Here is a 17,899-nt window from a genome sequence, read left to right on the forward strand (position 1 = left end):
GAAGTGCGCACGTCGGGTTCCAAGCAGAACCGGGACGTTTAACGCTTGAAGCAGGAACAAATCTTCGTGTAAACAACAGCCAAGAGTCTCCCAGGGGCCCATTCCGCATTCCGCACTGTGCGCGTGACCATCACTCTCGCCTCCCCAACCGTTAGCAGCAGCATGGGCGCCGCCAGCAGCACCGAGCGCCCCATGAGCGAGATCGACTTCGACTCGTACACGGGGCTGCGCTACACGACGGCCGTGCCCAACACGGGCGACGCCACGCACGGCCCGACCTACGAGGTGCCCAACACGGTGCCCGTGGACGAGGCGCAGCAGACGCTGTACCACAACTTCCTGCGCGGCTGGAGCCGCGAGGGCGGCGCGCGCCCCTGCTACGGCCGCCGCGCCGTGGACCCGGCCACGGGCAAGGTGGGTGCGTTCCAGTGGCTCAGCTACGACGAGGTGAAGCGTCGCATGGACGACCTGGCGTCCGGAATGACGCGCGCGTGCGGTCTCCAGCGCCAGGAGAACGTCGGCATCTTCGCCAAGAACCAGATCGAGTGGTGCCTCGTGGCGCACGCCTGCGACCGCATGGCCTACGTGCTGGTGCCGCTCTACGACACGCTCGGACCCGACGCCGTGCCCTACATCGCCAACCACACGGAGCTGCGCGTGTTATTCTGCGGCATGGACCAGTTTCACGTCGTCATGGACTGCAGAGACGCCTGCCCCAAGCTGCAGACCGTGGTGCAGTTCGAGCCCGTCACGGAGGAGCAGCGCCACGTCGCGGCGGCCAAGAACATTGAGCTCAAGAGTCTGAGTGATCTGGAGCTGATTGGTCGCGCGGAGCCGCTGCCTGCTGACCCGCCGCTCCCCACGGACATCTCGACGCTGTGCTACACGTCGGGCACGACGGGCGACCCCAAGGGAGTGATCCTGCTGCACCGCAACTTTACCATCATCAGTGCGCTGGCAGGAGAGAGACTAAGTGTGTGTCCGACAGACGTGCATTTGTCCTACTTGCCACTGCCTCACGTGTTCGAGAGGGCGGTGATTGGATCTATTCTGCAGAATAGCGCTGCTGCGGGCTTCTACCAGGGAGACGTGCTGTTCCTGATGGAGGACCTGGCCGAGCTGGCCCCGACGCTGTTCGTATCAGTGCCGAGACTGTTCAACCGCGTGTACGACAAGATCGTCCAGGGAGTGGCAGCCGCTGGCGGGTTGAAGAAGCTGATGTTCGACCAGGCTTATGCTAGTAAGAAGGCGGGGCTAAGTGCTGGGTACAAAACCCACGCGCTTTGGGACGCGCTGATCTTTGCGAAGATCCGTCAAGTTTTGGGAGGACGAGTCAGGTGCATTCTGTCTGGATCTGCTCCGCTGAGCGCTGACGTCAAGGAGTTCATGAAGATTGTCTTCTGCTGCGATGTTGTCGAGGGATACGGACTGAGTGAGACGGCGGCTGGACTGTGCCTTGCCTCTGGTGACATGCCGTTGGGCCCCCATGTTGGCCCGCCGCTTGTTCGTATGCAGGTTTGCCTGGAAGACGTGCCTGAAATGGGGTACACCAGCAAGGACAAACCTCGTCCGCGTGGTGAGATCCTCACCAAGGGCCCGTTGGTGTTTGCCGGGTACTACAAGCAACCGGAGAAGACGGCCGAGGTGATCGACGAGAACGGCTGGTTCCACACGGGAGACATTGGCTGCTGGAACGCTGATGGCACGTTGAGCATTATCGACCGCAAGAAGAACATTTTCAAGCTCTCTCAGGGCGAGTACGTTGCTGCCGAGAAGATCGAGGGAGTGTACCTCAAGAGCAAGTACGTCGCGCAGATCTTCGTGTACGGAGACTCGCTTCAGAGCTGCCTCGTCGCAATTGTCGTGCCTGACCCCGAAACTGCTGAAGCGTGGGGCCACTCCAAGGGATTGTCTGGTGAGCACCTCACAGTTGCTCAACTGGTCCACAACGCCGCCTTTCAGAAGGAGGTTATGGAAGATATGCAGGCGACCGGAAAAGAAGCCCAGCTTCGTGGCTTTGAGTTTGTCAAAAAGGTGCACTTCCACCCGGACGCTTTCTCGATGGAGGACGGCCTGATCACGCCCACGTTCAAATTAAAGCGTCCGCAGTTGAAGGCGCGCTTCCAGGCAGAGATCAAACACATGTACGAGGAGCTCCAGTAACGCACACACAAGAATGCGAAAATATCGGCCGGCACCACCCAGTTGAAGGTGTCGGCAAGGTTGGGTCTAATACATGTCTTGAGGTTAACAGCTACTGTCATATCTTCTGTCTGCTGCAACTCAACCCTGTCGTACTTCATTCATGTTATTAGGCGATGCTGGCACCAGCCTGTATTTTGGCTTGTTGTTTTGGCGAGCTGTACTCGAGGATGCCAAAGCCGGCCATCACCAAGATCGCTCCGAGAAGACACTCCCAGGAGAACACCCGGTGGTTGATCGTTGCGTCCCAGATCAAGGACAACGGGATCGTCATCATGCCCCCCCACACTCGTTATGAGCGGAGTCGTCCAGCACATAGCGAACGACTGCAGTACGGTGAAAACTCCGGCCAGTGTTCCACTCACGACGAGCAGGAAGAACCCCCATTCCGTGTCCGGCAACCCCAGCGGCTCTACCAATGCTTCAATGGGGCACACCGCAAGCACCAAGCTTCCGACAACCCAGACTGGAATCGTCATCAATCCGCACAAACCCGTCAGGGTTAAAAGCGTTGATGCGTCCATTGCACCTTCGCCGACAAGCACGCAGTACGCGACTTGGTATCCCGACACGATGATAGTCGCACTCAGCACCAATGCACAAGCTAGGAAGCTTGAATTTTGAGAGCTTTCGACTGCGCCATCTTGGTAAACGGCAACAAGCGCGACGCCAACGAACGAGACGAGAACTCCGATCAGTTTTTTCCAGCTCGCTCGCTCGTGGAGAAAACACATCGAGAAGAGATACACGAAAAAGGGAGACGTGCTGCCGATGGACGTGCCCGCAGCGACGCTGATCATCCCCAAAGCGGCGAACCACATGTAGTCCGCGATGAGGTAGACGGAGTTCAGCACCGCTGCCAATTTCAGCAGTTTGCGCACAGGAAGCGCTGAGTGTCGTTGCAGCACGTCGGCAACTCCCCACTTGTCAGTCCGTACGCCAGCATTGTACTCGCTCACTCGGTGGAAGAGGTAAATTCCTGGTAGAATCACGACCTGCCGTAAGCGAAGAGTAAATGGCAATTCCAGGGGTCTTCTAATGGGGAATCCGCACAGAGATGCCTACCGTGATGGCATGGTCCAGGCAGGTGATGAAGAATGGCTTCCTGAAGTGACTTGTTGCCTACAGTCGATAACGATGTTGAGTTAGAAGGTTTTGCGTGAATGCAATTAGCAGCAACAAAGGGATTCACCTGAAGGGCTTGAGACGCTTCCGCCTGAGTGACACAAACCCACACCAGCACTAAGAGAGTCGTCAGAGCCACCACAATCGAGCCAATGCTGGAAAACGCTGCTACCCCCGTACCAAAGATTGCAGCCAAACCCAACCGGTGGAAGTAAGAGCTACTCTGCTGTGCCTTGCCGGATGAATGCAGAAGGGGCGTACGCTCGTTTGACGGCGCAGAAACCTCCATTGATATCGCTGCCACTACGGATTGGGTGGCTTGGGCCAAGGAAATCTTCAAATGAAGAATCTCGAACGGTCATATCTTCTCCACTGTACCCTGTACTTGAAGGGATTCATCCTTGATGAGTGGCTACTCGCGCACGCATTAAACGTCAAACAAGCGTCGGTTAAAGCGGAAACAGCCTCTGCTTGGCGTCAGAGCTGCATCCTGGGAAGAATTTTCGGCTAAACTCACAACAACAACAAAAAAGCTGCAGCCCAGCATATTTTATTGCGTGGATCGTGGCTACAGCATTCAGTTACAACTGAATGTTACAACTGAATGCTGTCACGCGATAAATTGCAGCTTTTGATTGACTTTGATTCGTGGATGAAGATATACGGCTTACTTATGGTGTAAGTGGGGTTGCTCTGTTAAATCGCAAAGTCACGCTTATACTGCCGCGCATGAAAATGAATGAGCAAGCATGAACGAGATTTTGCTATACCCGCGGGAACAGGTAACCACGCCGCAAACCTGGTTATGGCAAACTGCGTGCAAAATACCGCTGGCGTCGAGTTAGCGCAACTTCAACGCTGACTCACGCCGTCATCAATGCTGTGTGTCGACGAATACTGTACCCTTTTGTCGACCTTGGAGGCACGACTCACTTCGAGTTTCGCGCGGCACTAACAAGTACCGGCGCGATGGGGTGTCGCCCGATGGTTTTGCTCGACGCTGGCGAGGCCAAGGAGCTTGTGCCTCTCAAAATGCTCTTCATGGTGCACAACTACTGTTATTCACTGGTCGCCTACCTTCCAGTGAGTTGTGCAGCTGTCGACTTGCTTGGGATGTTTTGTTCGGACATTCACCATCTTTGTGTTGATGTAGATTTTCTTCGAGGACTCGAACTTCTCGAAGAGTGAAATTGGCATTCTTCTCGCAATTCCACGCCTCTGCACGATTATCGGGCCGCCGGTCTGGGGAGCAATCGCCGACGTACAGCACCGCCACAAGGAAGTTCACATCTTGTGCCACATTTCATCGGCATTGTTCATCTTCTCGATCCAGTTCGTGAACTCGTTCCCGCTCATGTGCGTCACCGTGTTCGCGGTCTACTGCCAAATGGTTCCAACTCTGGCGCTGCTGGATCTTGCGGCGATGAAGCTCACTGGTCGCTATGGAGGTGACTATGGCAAGCAGAGACTTTACGGAGCTTTCGGATATGGTGTTGGCGGCTATATCTCCAGTATGATGACGTCCTCGATTGGAATCAAATGGTGCTTCACGATGATGCTTGGGGTGTCCTGCATCTCTCTGCTGCTGTTGATTTTGTACATTCCTTCTGGCTATGGAGATGATGCAGATCAACCAAGACAAAAGGGGCTTCTTCGCAGCAGTGTGAAGCATATTGGGCAACGTCCTGATGTGCTCGTATTGTTTGCTGTAGCGCTGGTGATGGGCATTAGTGGTGGGTTTATCGATAGCTACCTCTTTTTGAACGTGTACGACTTGTCAGACGACGGCGCTACGATCGTCAGCGTGTTTGTGGCGGTGCAGACACTGTCCGAGATTCCAGTCTTTTTCCTATCCAGTGCACTGATCAAGCGATTCGGTGCTGCGGTTTGCCTCTCCATCGTCGTCGTCGCCTTCTTCACTCGCGATATCGTGTACGCCTACATGGAGCAACCATGGTTCATCGTGCCGCTCGAGCTGCTTCACGGAGTTACATTTGGGTTGTTACTCGCATCGATGACTACTTATCTCTTCGACGCAGCTCCGAAAGGAGTTACTAGGACTATGATCGGACTTCTTTCAGCCTTCTTGCGTGGTATTGGGGCAGGCATTGCATCTCTCGTCGGCGGATATATTTGCGATGAATACGGCGTGCGCACGATGTGGAAGATCGGTGCGTATGGCCTCGTTCCAGCATCATTTCTACTTGTTGGTGGTTTTGCGTGGCTGGCTCATCGGCATAATGCGGCGGAGAGAGAACTTGAAAAGCAGCTCGTCGATGAGCTCGAATCCCCGATCGAGATCAACAAGGTATCACCGCAGCAGGTTTGAATAATTAGGTGACACAAGATTGGACTATAGGTCGTTCTTGAGTTAAATCGATACAGAGCGATGCTGGTGGGCACAACGTAAGATACACATTCTATAATACTACTTCCGTAATTACATTTTTTTCTCGCTGTTGTCTACAACACGAATAACTGTGCCGTCTCTTCACGTCAACTTATGCCGAAAAATAACGTAGGGGACTGCAGTAAGGCACATTTGTTATTGGACTTCGTTAAAACGATTCCTAATGCCTAATATCTGCACCATATCAAGCTGTCCGTTTTTGCCTACTCAACGTCGATCGAGTCCATCGCAGAAGCATCTTGAGACGTATAGACGTTCTCATCGAAGATCATCGCTCCAGCGGTCAGTAACTCCGTAACATTACCGGTGGATCCGCCGTTCAGGATGTCATTGATGAAATCCAGTGCATAAGTGACGCGCGCGTAGATTCCAGGCAAAACACCACAGTCGTCGGCCCCGGCGCTCACGATGCCCACCACCACCTCAATAACAACAAGGGGGCCACCTGAATCACCTGCGCGCGAGTCTTTGCCACCTCCTGATCCGGCACAAATGACGGAGTCGTCCACGATGCTTTCTTCCCCCATGTATAGTTTGCTGCACTTCGTGTTCGAAATGATGTTCACGTCCACGGCTCGAAGTGTTTCACTCAAAGTCTCGTTGTTTATTAACCCCCACCCGAGGGTGGTGGCCGTATTGTCAGGCTTATTGTTGGATCCGTTTGCGTTGGGCAAAAGCGCGGGGGAATAAGTGGTGGGTCTTTCCAGCTTGAGCATTGCCACGTCGTGGGTCCCTGCCGATATGTTGAAGAGGCGGTATTCCGGGTGACGGAAAGCCTCGACGACACGAATTTGTTCGGACTTTCCTGAGTCTCGACCAGATCTATGCTTCGATCCGAGGGAGACGTACACGTCGTACAGGTACCAGTCGGTGCAATGAGCTGCCGTTAGTACGTACTGCGGGGCAATCAGTGTGCCACCGCAAAACGTGCCACTGACGGAGCCGTTCGCGCGCAGACTCGCCATGTACGGGTAGTTCTTGAACTTCGCGCTCTTGCCGCCGTAGATTCGAGATTCTTCGTCTGCCGTCATGTCGGTGCCATTGTTGGGGGCGGAAGCCGGGGCCGCTCTCGTCATATCCGAGAAGGAGTAGGCGTTCACAATTGCCATCATTAACATGGTACACATGGCTACTTGATCGAACTTCATGGTTGGAGAGAGGACGCCTTCAGTGAGAAGCTGGAAGGTAAAACCAAAATGATCTCGTCAAAGAACCAATCCAGGACCACGAGTCCAGCCCCTGGACTCCCGGCGTGACCATACATTATTGTACAGTGTACTGCACCGTACGTATTACATGTACATGACTTGAGTATCTCACAGTGAATCACTATTATAGGGCCAATCATCCACAATTGTAGCATCTCTTTTTAGTCATTAGTAATGGAAATGTATACAGTATTAATACAATGACTCATTCATTACCCAGGCCTCCCAAATTAAGGCAAATTCCTCGATTCCCTATATCTTTTAAAAGGTACCTTTTGAAAAAAGCTAATTGAGAGCCCGACTACATTGGCAAAGGTGTAGACTTTTCAATTACAGTACATGTACATACAGACACGAGAGATACATTTGCATTGTCACGTTTGCTAGAGAAGACCGTCTCCCTTTGAGATAATTACACCGGACAAGGATTTAATTAGAGTCTTCGTAAAGCAGGAGAATGAAAATGTATGTACAGGTCCTGCAAACCCCCAAAATGGAGAAGGCTGCATGTCGATCGGCCTGAAGTAGCGGCAAGGCCTGAAAGTGAAAAAAGCGATATTTCCGTATTACTTCGCCCTTATGACCAATCCTCGTCCAAATGAGTATCGATGAATTTTCAGGAAAATTCATTCAAGAGAAGGGGTCAGTATTAGGCATATTGCCGTACTGTTGGATGGAGGCGGTATTTTAATAACAGCGTTATTATTTTACTAGGGCTTCGCGAAGGCTGGGATAGAAGGATTTTGGTATAGCCTTCCTTTTTTTTATTAATTATTTTGTTTAGGTACGGTCATCTCCTGCGCCTGCTTCGCAGCCGCAGTATCTGTCCGGAAATTTGCGTTAAATCTGTAGATGCAAGATATCAACCGGCAATGCTTTACAAATTAAAAAAAATCGAACCTTGGTTGAGATCTGTTTGTAGCTTGTAGAAAATGTAAATGCTTACCTCGAGTGCTGTTGTACAGTCCCCTCAAGCGTTCTCTTTACATGTACTCCACTTCAACCAACCAAATATATGTACTGATTCATATCAGTATCGTCGGTAGCACACCGGTTCGATTTGCCTAGGGGGCCTAGTGCGACACCGGGGTCATACCGGTGTGATGAATATCATACCGCCCCAGTCTGCCCAACGCACATAAAAGTTTTGGAGGACCGGAGTCGTACCGGTTTCGAGAAAATGTCAAGCGTTTGACTTGATGTACCACGGATATAATCCGATTTGGTCTGCGGTAGGTTGCTTCCTATCCCCGTAAAAAAATATGGGTATTTATTTTGAAGTAGCTACTTTTTGATTGCTGACTAGCCACTTCTGAAATTGATTAACAAAATAGCCACTTTTTTCGTACCCGATAGATACTTGGTGTCTTCCTTAAATGACAACGATAGCACCAACGCCCGCCGCAGGCGGGTCCTGCCGACTACCGAGCGAAGCGATGTGCTCCCTCTCCGGGGGAGGTAGAGGGGGGTCTAGGCCCCAAGGGTAAAGGGTTTTTTAGGGATCAGGGTGTTGTTATAATGCCAAGGCGACTTAATGTTCAAACTAGAACGCTTTCTGTGATTTAAGATCCGTGTGCGTAGTACGCGGTCGTAAACCCAGGTAAACTGAAAAGTAGCTAGTCCAAAACTTATTTGGGGTAGTCATTTTAATTTTGAGCTAAGGCACTTTTTGGGTCAAAAATAGCCACATGTGGCTATTTCAAAACTATATAGTAAATAGTTGAAGAACCGCACCCAAAAAATATTTAAAAAAATAATAACGCTGCGTAATGATGATGAGAGAGAGAAGGCACCAGGTATGGCGTATATTTAGGCCCTTATTTCGGAGCCTGCTGGAAGCTGGCACTTTGACGTCTAAATGAGTTACCCTAAACTGTTCCTAGTTGATCAGTTTCCCTTGTAATGATGATGATCGAATTACGAGTTGTGATGATTAGATGAGTGCAAAATCTGAGAAGAAGACTAAGCGACCTACACTTTGAATCATCGACAACTTTGATTAGTGGATGAACTTGAAGTGGACGTAGGATACCACCGTTTCGTGGCAAGCACGAACCGCGATTGCCACCATTGTCGTGTGTACCGCACGCAAGGATCTCGGGGTAAACAAAATCGATACTCAAAGGCTTCTCATTTCTTAGAGCGCCTCGGCTCATTTCGTTATTTACCAGTCGTCTGCAACCGACAATGCGCTGTCGCCCCATGTTCCTGCTCGACGCGGGCGAGGCCAAAGAACTCGTACCGCTCAAGATGCTGTTCGTCACGCACTACTACTGCAACTCGCTCATTGCATATTTATCGGTGCGTTGAACTTCCATAAAAGCAAAAATATGAAAATTTGCTTACAGTTCGCGTTGGTTTTATTAGATTTTCTTCGAAGGGAAGGGCTTCTCCACCAGTAAAATCGGCATTCTGCTTGCGCTTCCGTGTCTGTGCACGCTGCTCGGACCTCCGATATGGGGAGCGATAGCGGATACGCTACGCCGCCACAAGCAAGTTCACGTGTTGTGCCACATCACAGCTGCACTTCTCGTGTTCGCCATCCAGTTTGTGGATTCGTTTCCGCTCATGTGCGCGACGATTTTCGTGGCGTATCTCCAGATGATGCCCACCAACGCGATGCTGGACCTCGCCGCGATGAAGCTCACTGGTCGATACGGAGGCGATTTCGGCAAGCAGAGGCTCTATGGAGCTTTCGGTTATGGCGTCGGCGGGTATATCTCCGGTATGATGGCATCTGCAGTCGGAATTGATTGGTGCTTCACGATGATGCTCGGGATGGCGTGCATCTCGTTGTTCGTGCTGATGTACTACATCCCCTCCGGCTATGGGGACGACAACGAGCCGACAAGCCACAAAGGACTACTGCGGAGCAGTGCGAAGGTCATCGCCCGACGGCCCGACGTTCTCGTGCTATTTGTTGTGGCTCTGGGGGCTGGCATCAGCGGTGGATTCATCGATAGCTACCTTTTCCTGAACGTGTACGACCTGTCGGACGACGGAGAGACCATCGTAAGTGTCTTCGTTGCGGTGGAGACGCTGTCCGAGATACCGATCTTTTTCCTGTCCAACTCCATGATTGAGAGACTTGGGACGGCGCTGTGCATCGTTGTCGTCATTGCCGCTTTCTTCGTTCGCGGGGTAGTTTACGCTTACATGACACAGCCTTGGTACGTCGTGCCACTTGAAATGCTGCACGGCGTGACGTTCGGGTTGCTGGCAGCGTCGTTGACCACGTATCTCTACGCAGCGGCACCGAAAGGGGCAGCTGGTACAATGATTGGTTTGATATCTGCTTTCCAGCGGGGCGTTGGGGCTGGCATTGCATCCCTTGTTGGTGGCCATATCTACGACGAGTACGGGGTGCGTACGATGTGGAAGCTCAGCACGTACGGGATCGTCCCAGCATTGCTTGTTCTTGTCGGCGTGTTTGCGTGGCTGGCCCGTCGTCATGCCAGCGCCGCCGTGGATTTGGAGGAACACCTCGTTGAGGGAATCGCGTCCCCCGTTCAAGTAAGCAAATAATCGCCGGACCAATGACCTCAGATCGCAGCTCCAGCTTCCTTCTGCACGACAATAATTTTTACTTTGTCTTCCGTAGTCTTTGAATTTCATAAACTTTTTCAAATGCACATCGTACCTTTCATTTGTAACTTTCACTCGAAATGACAACTTGTAATTGGATTTCTTCGTGCCGGTGGTCGATGCAACCTGAGGGAGACAAAACGTGAATGACTTGCCTTTATTCGTTAGCTTGACCGAAAATTTTAAACATCAAAATCGTGTAGTATCCGATTAGTTTTCAATTGAATAGCGCTGCTTCTAATCGCGCTATTCGCTCGTCTAGCAGGTATCCACGTTGTCTAGCCATCCACTCAGGTGAGCTGAAAGGCAGAAAATAAAATAAAAGAAGCGTTAGCCTTTTGATCACTCTGAACGCTGATTAGAGGACGGGCATACCCTGAGTGGTGGTCGCTGAGGCAGTCCATGAAAGGTTGACTGGCACGTAAGGAGGATCCGAACAGGATATTCTGTATGAGCACACATGTCAACAGTGAGCTCAATGCAACTCAAAGTCGATCATCTTGAGAACGTACCTCGGTCGTATGACTGAGCACGGTGCACAGTGAGGGTCCAGACTCGGCCTCAATGTCGTCGCTTGGGATGCCCAAAGGCTGGACTCTGGGTATACAAAGCAACCTTCCGTAAGCGACCTCACATTAAGCACATGATCAACCGTAGGGATACGTACGCGTATACAGCTATTGAAGGTTGTGCTTGGCGCTCGAATTGCAGTCTGCCCAAGGGAATTGAACCGAGTTAGCTCTATACACCAATCAAAGCAAAGTTCACAGCGACAACCTACCGCACAAAATTGCAGGGGAAGAACGGCAGCGTCACGCCCACCTCCCGGTTGTGCGGTAAATTCTCCACTCTTTTCACTGCAGGACCGTCACAAATGAGAATTTCCACCAACAGCACCACCAACACAGTACCGTACGACGCACCATGGACATAGGACCTCGGTCGGTTCTCCACCGCCACACTCACACTCACTGCGCACGCGTTCTACAGCACAAACCATCGCCAACATCAGTCCCCTATTGCATCTATTGAACTTGTTCAGCCCCCTCCTCCCCACCTTGTTCAGAATCCGGACTTCCGACAGCAGCGCCTTGCACTCACTGCGATTAGCCCCAACGAGCCCCCAACCGTTAAATAACGATCATCACCCGTATTCAACCACCAGCAACTCTACGCACAGCGCCAGCACGAGCGTCTCCTTGGGGCGCACGTAGCTCTGCCAGCACGAACGGGTCGAGTAGACCAGCAGGTGGTTGGTCGCGCCCGTGCCCGCAGCCCCCGAGGCCGACCGCACCTGGAACCCAATGGCCTTCACCCCCTCGTCCCTCAACTCCTTCCCCTTCTCCTCCTTCTTGTGCCTTGGACGCATAGAGCCATGCCTCGTACGCATAGAGCCATGCCTCGTACGCTTCCGGTCGGTCATTGACTGTGCTCTGGTGCCTGTTTTTTCGCGCCTCAACTTTCAGCCGTTTCAAAATTGAACTTCCACGTTCAGTTAGAAACGGACGCTACGTACAAGTTGTGTAAGAAACGTTGCTAGGGTAAGCACCGTAGCTAACCTAAACGTTTCTAAAGCCCAAAGTGAAGTGGCGCATCAGCATTAGGCTACAGTATCGCCGTTCGCCATGTCGTTCGCGGCCTTCCCCGACGCCCCCACCCTCTCCGCCTTCGATGACGCGCCGCTGGACGCGCAGCTGTACACCATGATCGAGCTGGAGGGCAGCCGCTACCGCGCCTTCTTCGCCAAGCTCACGCAGGGCAGCGGCGCGCCCATCGCGCGCGACGCGGCGCTCGAGTTCTTCCGCAAGTCGAGTCTCTCGGAGGAGCAGGTGCAGGAGCTCTACGCGCGGCTCAAGGCGCTGCGCCTGCTGCCCGGCAGCGAGCGCGTGGGCGAGACCGAGTTCGTCATGGGCATGCACCTCATCGTGTGCATGACCAAGCGCGGGCTCGCGCGCATCCCCGCGGCCTTCCCCACGTCGCTCTTCCCCACGCTCGACCTCACGCCGCAGACGCAGACGCAGGAGCGCGCGCCCATTGTGGACGCGCCCCCAGCAGCTTCATCAGCTTCGGCTTCAGCGCTGGATGACGCGCCGCTGTCGTTCATTGCCACGTCGCCCGCCACGTCCGCGGCGGACGCTTCGTCGCTCACGGAGCTCGTGACGACGCAGATCCGCACGCAGCAGCACGAGACGGAGGTGCTGTCGCGCGTGGACCAGGCGGCGGCCAGGGCGGTGCAGAGCCTGCAGGCCTGTGTGGAGCGCATCGCAGACCAGGTGGACGGCCTGGGCTTCCCCGTGCCGAGCTCGGCCAGGTCGCTGGACGCACTCAAGAACCTGCTGCAGAAGCACGTGCACGCCGCCAAGCAGGAGATCCAGAGCATGCAGATCGACGCGCAGATGCGGAGCGTGGCCTCCGAGGAGCAGGGGCCGCGGGAAGACCCGCTGAAGGTGGCGGGCGAGCTCACGCAGGAGCTCATCGCGCTGCAGCACCACACGGCACAGCTCATGGCCAAGAAGGCGAACGTGATGGGACGACTTGTAGCGGTCAAGTCTGGAGGGTCAGCGGCGGGGGGTATTATCCAGCAGACGGCGGGTGCGGGCTTTATGGAGTCGAACAACCCGGCGTTCGCGCTGTCCAAGGGCGCACTCACGGTGGGGGAGCTCGGCACGGCCTCGGCGTCGACGACGCCTCCGAAAGGCGCGAGTCCAGCGTTGATGCAGTCACACAACAGTGCGTCGAGTGGGGGCTGGGGCACGTTCGGCGCTGCTGCGTCTCACGACCCTGCCCCTCCCCAACCCTTCGGGGTGAAGGCTGATAGCGCTCCGGCGTCGAATTCGAATGACCCCTTTGGCTTTGGATCGTCGCCTGCAGCTCCAGCTGTGGGGACAACGGAGACATCAGCGGCCAAAGCATCGGACAAGGGAGCAGACGACTTTGCGTGGGGGTCGTTTCAATAGGTAAATCTAACCATTTTTCTTCTTCTTGATAGCGTGCATTCGTTTTGCTACAGCTACTATGGCGGACTGTTTAGGCTAGCCTTCCGACGTAAGAGCGCAGTGTCATCACCACAGAGAAACTGTCGATCCTTTCAGACGGATCGAAGCAGTACATTCGGCGCGCGAGGTTCCATTCATCATCTGCGAATTGAGGTGGGCGGTGAGGGAGTTTCCCTCGTAACACCTCTTGTCGAACACCAGCATCAAGCCCAATATTGATCCAAGGTAACTGGCCACTCAGTAGCTCCACGATGAACATTCCAAACGAGAAAATGTCGGACTTGAAGGACGGTCCACTGTCAACTTTTCCTAGTCTCTCCGGTGCTTTCCAGCGCACTGCACCGACGGGCTCGGCAGCTTGGGGGTTCAGGTTCTGAGCGAACACGCTGAGACCGAAATCGGTCAGTTTGGCCTTCCGATCGGCGCCCACTAGAATGTTATTCCCCATGAGGTCTCCATGAATTACTCCACGCTGGTGTAGATGCTGGAGTCCCTTCGCTGCGTTGTACAGCGCAGCCCACACTGGGTTGCGCGGGCGACCGAATAGCGAATAGCCCGGAATCCAATCCTGCCACTTTTGATCACGAGCGAACTGGGGAAGAGTTCCGTTCTCCGCGTACTCGCACAAAAAGAATGGGGTTCCAACATGGCACGCTCCGAAGAGCTTGACCACGTTAGGGTGGTTTAGCGAAAACCACACGTCGATCTCGTGGAAAAAGTCCGCCTTGTCAGCTTGGAACAATAGTTTCACTGCTACATCTGCCTCGAACCACTTGCCACAATGCACTGATCCGAACGACCCGGAGCTGATGTATCCACGTACATCGATCTCATGCCAAGGAACATGCCAACGTGGAAGAACTGGAATCGCCGCATCACCGCTAAGACCCTGGATTGCACGTGTCATTGCGTCAAGAGTATCAGCGCTATAGATGACTCTGCGTCGATCGATTTCAAAGGCAAGCAGTGTAGCGACTTCAATCCGTTCCTCTTCGTCTCGGAGACCAGCAAAATATTCCGGATCCTGGAGCATGGTGTCGAAATCGTTCAGCTCCGTTAGGTGGTCCCAATCCCAGCGATGCTTCCAGCTGTGAATGTGGCTAGCCGCTTCGGGCAAATCGAAACGCACCAACAAGTGATCAATGCTGTGATGGAACGCCAAGCTTCGATGGCCAATCCCACGTGATACAATGGTTCTCGAAGCGAGGTTTGTGGAGTCCACACGATCTGCAAGTGACCACTTACACGACGAAGCCAGAGCGATAACAACCTGTAATAGGTCTTGCCGACACTGCGAGAGAGACTGGAGATACGCGTGTATACTCGCCAAACGCTCATATACGTGACGATCCATTGGACTGGCGGGGCACTCGATGTCATCCAACCGTTCCTCAATCTCTTTCATCAACTCCTTGATCGTGCGCTGAAAGTCTGGATGTTCGTATTCATCAACCGTCGCTACGAAGACCAGCTCTGAGCTGCCATCACCACTTGATCCCCCAAACACTCCCAGCTCGGTCAGCTCGGTAAGACGTTTGAGCACGGCTTCAGGTTTGCTCGTAGGGGATTTACTGAAGAAATCACTGTCACAATCAGAAAAATCGCCATCAGAGTCGCTTTCGCTAGCTTGATCTGGACCACTATCAGCACGTTTGTTGAGGGTTGAAGCTTGCAAGTCACGTCGGCCATTGTCGGTGCCAGGTGATGAATCAAATTGGTTCTCTGGAAGAATACTTGCGCCATTGACAACGCTCTGCAGTTGCTGGACGACATATTTCATGTCAACTCGCTCGGCGGGGTCCGCAACGCACATCTTGGATAGAAGATGCCACACGAAGTCGTCTTCAACGTAGCTTGGACGCTCTGGGAGGGTTTTGATCATCTGTGGCGTACACCAAGACCAGGCCGAGACGTCTTCTGCAGTCGCGATGTCGTGGAGAATAGTAAGGATAGACAAACCACAACTGGATGAACGCGACCAAGCAGTACCAGATCTCCACCCAACAAGTTTGCCGTATTGCTGGTCGTACTCACCAATAACTTGTCTGGAGCAACTCCACCGCACACAATCCCCCTCTCGTGTAGGTACTGTAGGCCCAGCGCGATACCCAGCAAAAGTTCCCAGATCGACTTGTGGGGGGTGTTCGTCGCCCGGAGGTTTGCAGATACTCCAGGCGCGGGAAGTCTGCGCAGAACGTTTTGTGTGATTTCATCTGCCTCCTCAACCACGAAGAACGCTGGATACCCAACATGACAAGCGCCTAGTAGTCGCGTAACGTGCGGGTGGTTGAGCTCCGACCAAATCGCGGTCTGGTAAACGCACGCTTCCCCTCCAGAGGCTGCAGCCGTCTTGACGTTAACGTTTTGCCACAATAAGTCGCCATTTCGCTCCGTAATCTCATGACGCGGGATGAACCACTTGGGCACCGAGACCACACAGGTGCCACTGCAGCGGCAAACTTCCTCGTAGACTGCGGCGATAACCTCGCGTTCGGCTGCAGTGTAGACGTCCTCTGAATATTTTCCAAAGTCGTACGCCAACAACGTGAGCAGTTCGAATGCATTTCCCCGATGTTTTTCCAACAGCTCAACTGCTTGACCAGGCTCCTCCAGGCTCGAGGCATACACCTGCATCCTCCAGTCTCGCTCGGCCTTGAGATCCCGCCGCCAATCTTTCAGAAACTCTGACTCGGGGATTCCATACGTTTCAGCCGCCTCGTCCATCAGAACGTGAAGATCGGCCATCCGCTTCATTACGAAACCTGTGCGAGCCAAGCGAAGAAGAGGGTTGCGCTCACTCTCGTAAGATTCGCGAGGAGGAGGTTCAGACTAGTCTATTCAACTTATGTTATGAGATTGTCTGGAATGTCCTAAGCCAGGTGATCAGCGCCGGTACCTGAGATGATCCCGGTGGCTGTACGTGGCTCGCCTCTGGTCGAGGTCCTCTCTTGGTGTCCGCTGGAAGAGATCCAAACAGATAAGTAATCTTGTGCCTTGAACTATTGTCCTTGGATTTCTGCGTTCCCTACGTGCTAGTGCTCGTAGTTGCCGGAGTCCAGCCTGTTGGAATGCTGCGACGCTGCTTGCAATGGTAACCTTGCCCCCATTGTGAACCACTTGGTTTCGTTGGGTCCATAGGACTGTCATGCATACTGTGCTCATAACCCACCATATCCGTTTCCATTCACGCGCGTGGTCGTCGGTCTGATCGGGAAACGCGCTGCTAAATCGACGACGCAGGTCTGTTGTAAACGGTGGTGATACTCGAGACGCGCAATCGCCGTATACCGAAGAAGCTGCTGGTCATCACACCTTCGTCTACCCCAGCAGCTGATAAGATATTTCCAGCATGCTTGGGCGCACGGACACTCCCAAAGTAGGTGCGTGAGTGTCTCCTTTCGGTGCTGACAGCTTTGAAGCTTGCGACAGCTTGCATCCATTTGACGGCCGTCGAAGAAGAGATTGAGTTGCTTCGTTGCCGCTCTGTAACTTACCCATACTTGATATTCCGTAATCGAATTCTTGTGAGCCCACAGTTGCTTCGGTGTTTGTTGCATAGCTCCGCGCTGCCATGGATCCGCTGCTGCAGTTGTTTCCAAGCGTGCGACCACAGACCGTAGCTCGCTTCCTAATTCTTGCTTGAACGCTTTGAATGGTAGTTTCTTGATTGCAGACAAGACATTGCAGTTTGACACAGTTTCCGGAACCTCCCAAGGGAAGCGGTGGAGCAAGGGGTGAGCTTTAAACACCAGCCCTCTACTCTCGTAAGATTCGCATAGCTCGGTGATCTGCCAGTCTATCATTGTGCAGATGGGCGAAATGTCTGGGTCCCTCTCGTAGCTCGAGTTGTCCCACATATTCCGACATCGATTCCACAGGTGACGGCTCCATCGCGGCGCGAAGGTCGTCGAAATCGGGAAGTGATCCGAAGAGGGAGGAGAGGGAGGGATCCGAGATATGGTCCGAATTGGGTGGACATAGTGTGTCCAAGTCTTGGAACTCAATTGATACTCTTCCGTCTGGAGCACACATTGTCTCCACTATATAGACTCAGCTTGGGCGCTCACTCCCCCTGCAGACACCAGTGCCCATCTGTGGGATCTCTCTTCTCCTTTGAGGCTTTTTGGTCCAGCTTCAACTTGCCAGTTTTGTGGACCATACAATAACCAAGTAAACTAAGATTGGTCATGCCCAAATGGTGATTGACGTTTTCACGACTGGAGACTTTCTCACTTACTTACTGTAAAAACTGTAATTATGCTCCTTGGGGTACTGCAGCAGTACCCCCCTGCCAACATGGGGCATTGTTACAAGCGTTAAAAACTCTATTTACAGAATGAATTTGACAGTAATCACTGACATTGGTAAGTCGA

The 17,899-nt window shown here is 53.1% G+C and overlaps 10 protein-coding genes across 10 annotated transcripts; 4 read left to right on the forward strand and 6 right to left on the reverse strand.

The window, feature by feature from the left end:
- Nucleotides 1-162: 162 nt before the first annotated feature.
- Nucleotides 163-2,163, forward strand: PHYSODRAFT_522340 (hypothetical protein; the record flags this gene model as incomplete). The annotated part of the gene is made up of 1 exon (XM_009536660.1): nucleotides 163-2,163. One exon carries the CDS (start codon nucleotides 163-165, stop codon nucleotides 2,161-2,163), a length of 2,001 nt encoding a protein of 666 aa, XP_009534955.1.
- A 148-nt stretch (nucleotides 2,164-2,311) lies between these two features.
- Nucleotides 2,312-3,616, reverse strand: PHYSODRAFT_338785 (hypothetical protein; the record flags this gene model as incomplete). The annotated part of the gene is made up of 4 exons (XM_009536661.1): nucleotides 2,312-2,490; nucleotides 2,564-3,197; nucleotides 3,268-3,324; nucleotides 3,395-3,616. The coding sequence occupies 4 exons, from the start codon at nucleotides 3,614-3,616 to the stop codon at nucleotides 2,312-2,314; spliced, it is 1,092 nt and encodes a 363-aa protein (XP_009534956.1).
- Nucleotides 3,617-4,296: 680 nt separating this feature from the next.
- Nucleotides 4,297-5,656, forward strand: PHYSODRAFT_521989 (hypothetical protein; the record flags this gene model as incomplete). Its single annotated transcript, XM_009536662.1, has 2 exons — nucleotides 4,297-4,410; nucleotides 4,481-5,656. The coding sequence occupies 2 exons, from the start codon at nucleotides 4,297-4,299 to the stop codon at nucleotides 5,654-5,656; spliced, it is 1,290 nt and encodes a 429-aa protein (XP_009534957.1).
- Nucleotides 5,657-6,018: 362 nt separating this feature from the next.
- Nucleotides 6,019-6,771, reverse strand: PHYSODRAFT_393864 (serine protease trypsin-like protein; the record flags this gene model as incomplete). Its single annotated transcript, XM_009536663.1, has 1 exon — nucleotides 6,019-6,771. A coding segment is annotated over one exon (753 nt), but the record flags the coding sequence as incomplete, so codon positions are not given.
- Nucleotides 6,772-9,132: 2,361 nt separating this feature from the next.
- On the forward strand, nucleotides 9,133-10,470 carry PHYSODRAFT_338788 (hypothetical protein; the record flags this gene model as incomplete). Its single annotated transcript, XM_009536664.1, has 2 exons — nucleotides 9,133-9,246; nucleotides 9,313-10,470. 2 exons carry the CDS (start codon nucleotides 9,133-9,135, stop codon nucleotides 10,468-10,470), a joined length of 1,272 nt encoding a protein of 423 aa, XP_009534959.1.
- Nucleotides 10,471-10,747: 277 nt separating this feature from the next.
- On the reverse strand, nucleotides 10,748-11,899 carry PHYSODRAFT_318485 (hypothetical protein; the record flags this gene model as incomplete). Its single annotated transcript, XM_009536665.1, has 7 exons — nucleotides 10,748-10,829; nucleotides 10,906-10,976; nucleotides 11,043-11,127; nucleotides 11,312-11,387; nucleotides 11,454-11,514; nucleotides 11,588-11,630; nucleotides 11,709-11,899. The coding sequence occupies 7 exons, from the start codon at nucleotides 11,897-11,899 to the stop codon at nucleotides 10,748-10,750; spliced, it is 609 nt and encodes a 202-aa protein (XP_009534960.1).
- A 256-nt stretch (nucleotides 11,900-12,155) lies between these two features.
- Nucleotides 12,156-13,487, forward strand: PHYSODRAFT_256392 (hypothetical protein; the record flags this gene model as incomplete). Its single annotated transcript, XM_009536666.1, has 1 exon — nucleotides 12,156-13,487. One exon carries the CDS (start codon nucleotides 12,156-12,158, stop codon nucleotides 13,485-13,487), a length of 1,332 nt encoding a protein of 443 aa, XP_009534961.1.
- A 70-nt stretch (nucleotides 13,488-13,557) lies between these two features.
- On the reverse strand, nucleotides 13,558-14,880 carry PHYSODRAFT_522600 (hypothetical protein; the record flags this gene model as incomplete). Its single annotated transcript, XM_009536667.1, has 2 exons — nucleotides 13,558-14,415; nucleotides 14,464-14,880. 2 exons carry the CDS (start codon nucleotides 14,878-14,880, stop codon nucleotides 13,558-13,560), a joined length of 1,275 nt encoding a protein of 424 aa, XP_009534962.1.
- Nucleotides 14,881-15,710: 830 nt separating this feature from the next.
- PHYSODRAFT_452102 (hypothetical protein) lies at nucleotides 15,711-16,334 on the reverse strand (the record flags this gene model as incomplete). The annotated part of the gene is made up of 1 exon (XM_009536668.1): nucleotides 15,711-16,334. A coding segment is annotated over one exon (624 nt), but the record flags the coding sequence as incomplete, so codon positions are not given.
- Nucleotides 16,335-16,819: 485 nt separating this feature from the next.
- Nucleotides 16,820-17,278, reverse strand: PHYSODRAFT_420806 (hypothetical protein; the record flags this gene model as incomplete). Its single annotated transcript, XM_009536669.1, has 1 exon — nucleotides 16,820-17,278. A coding segment is annotated over one exon (459 nt), but the record flags the coding sequence as incomplete, so codon positions are not given.
- Nucleotides 17,279-17,899: the final 621 nt, after the last annotated feature.

This window comes from Phytophthora sojae (assembly GCF_000149755.1).
Source record: "Phytophthora sojae unplaced genomic scaffold PHYSOscaffold_9, whole genome shotgun sequence".
In the NCBI taxonomy this organism is placed as follows: Eukaryota; Oomycota; class Peronosporomycetes; order Peronosporales; family Peronosporaceae; genus Phytophthora; species Phytophthora sojae.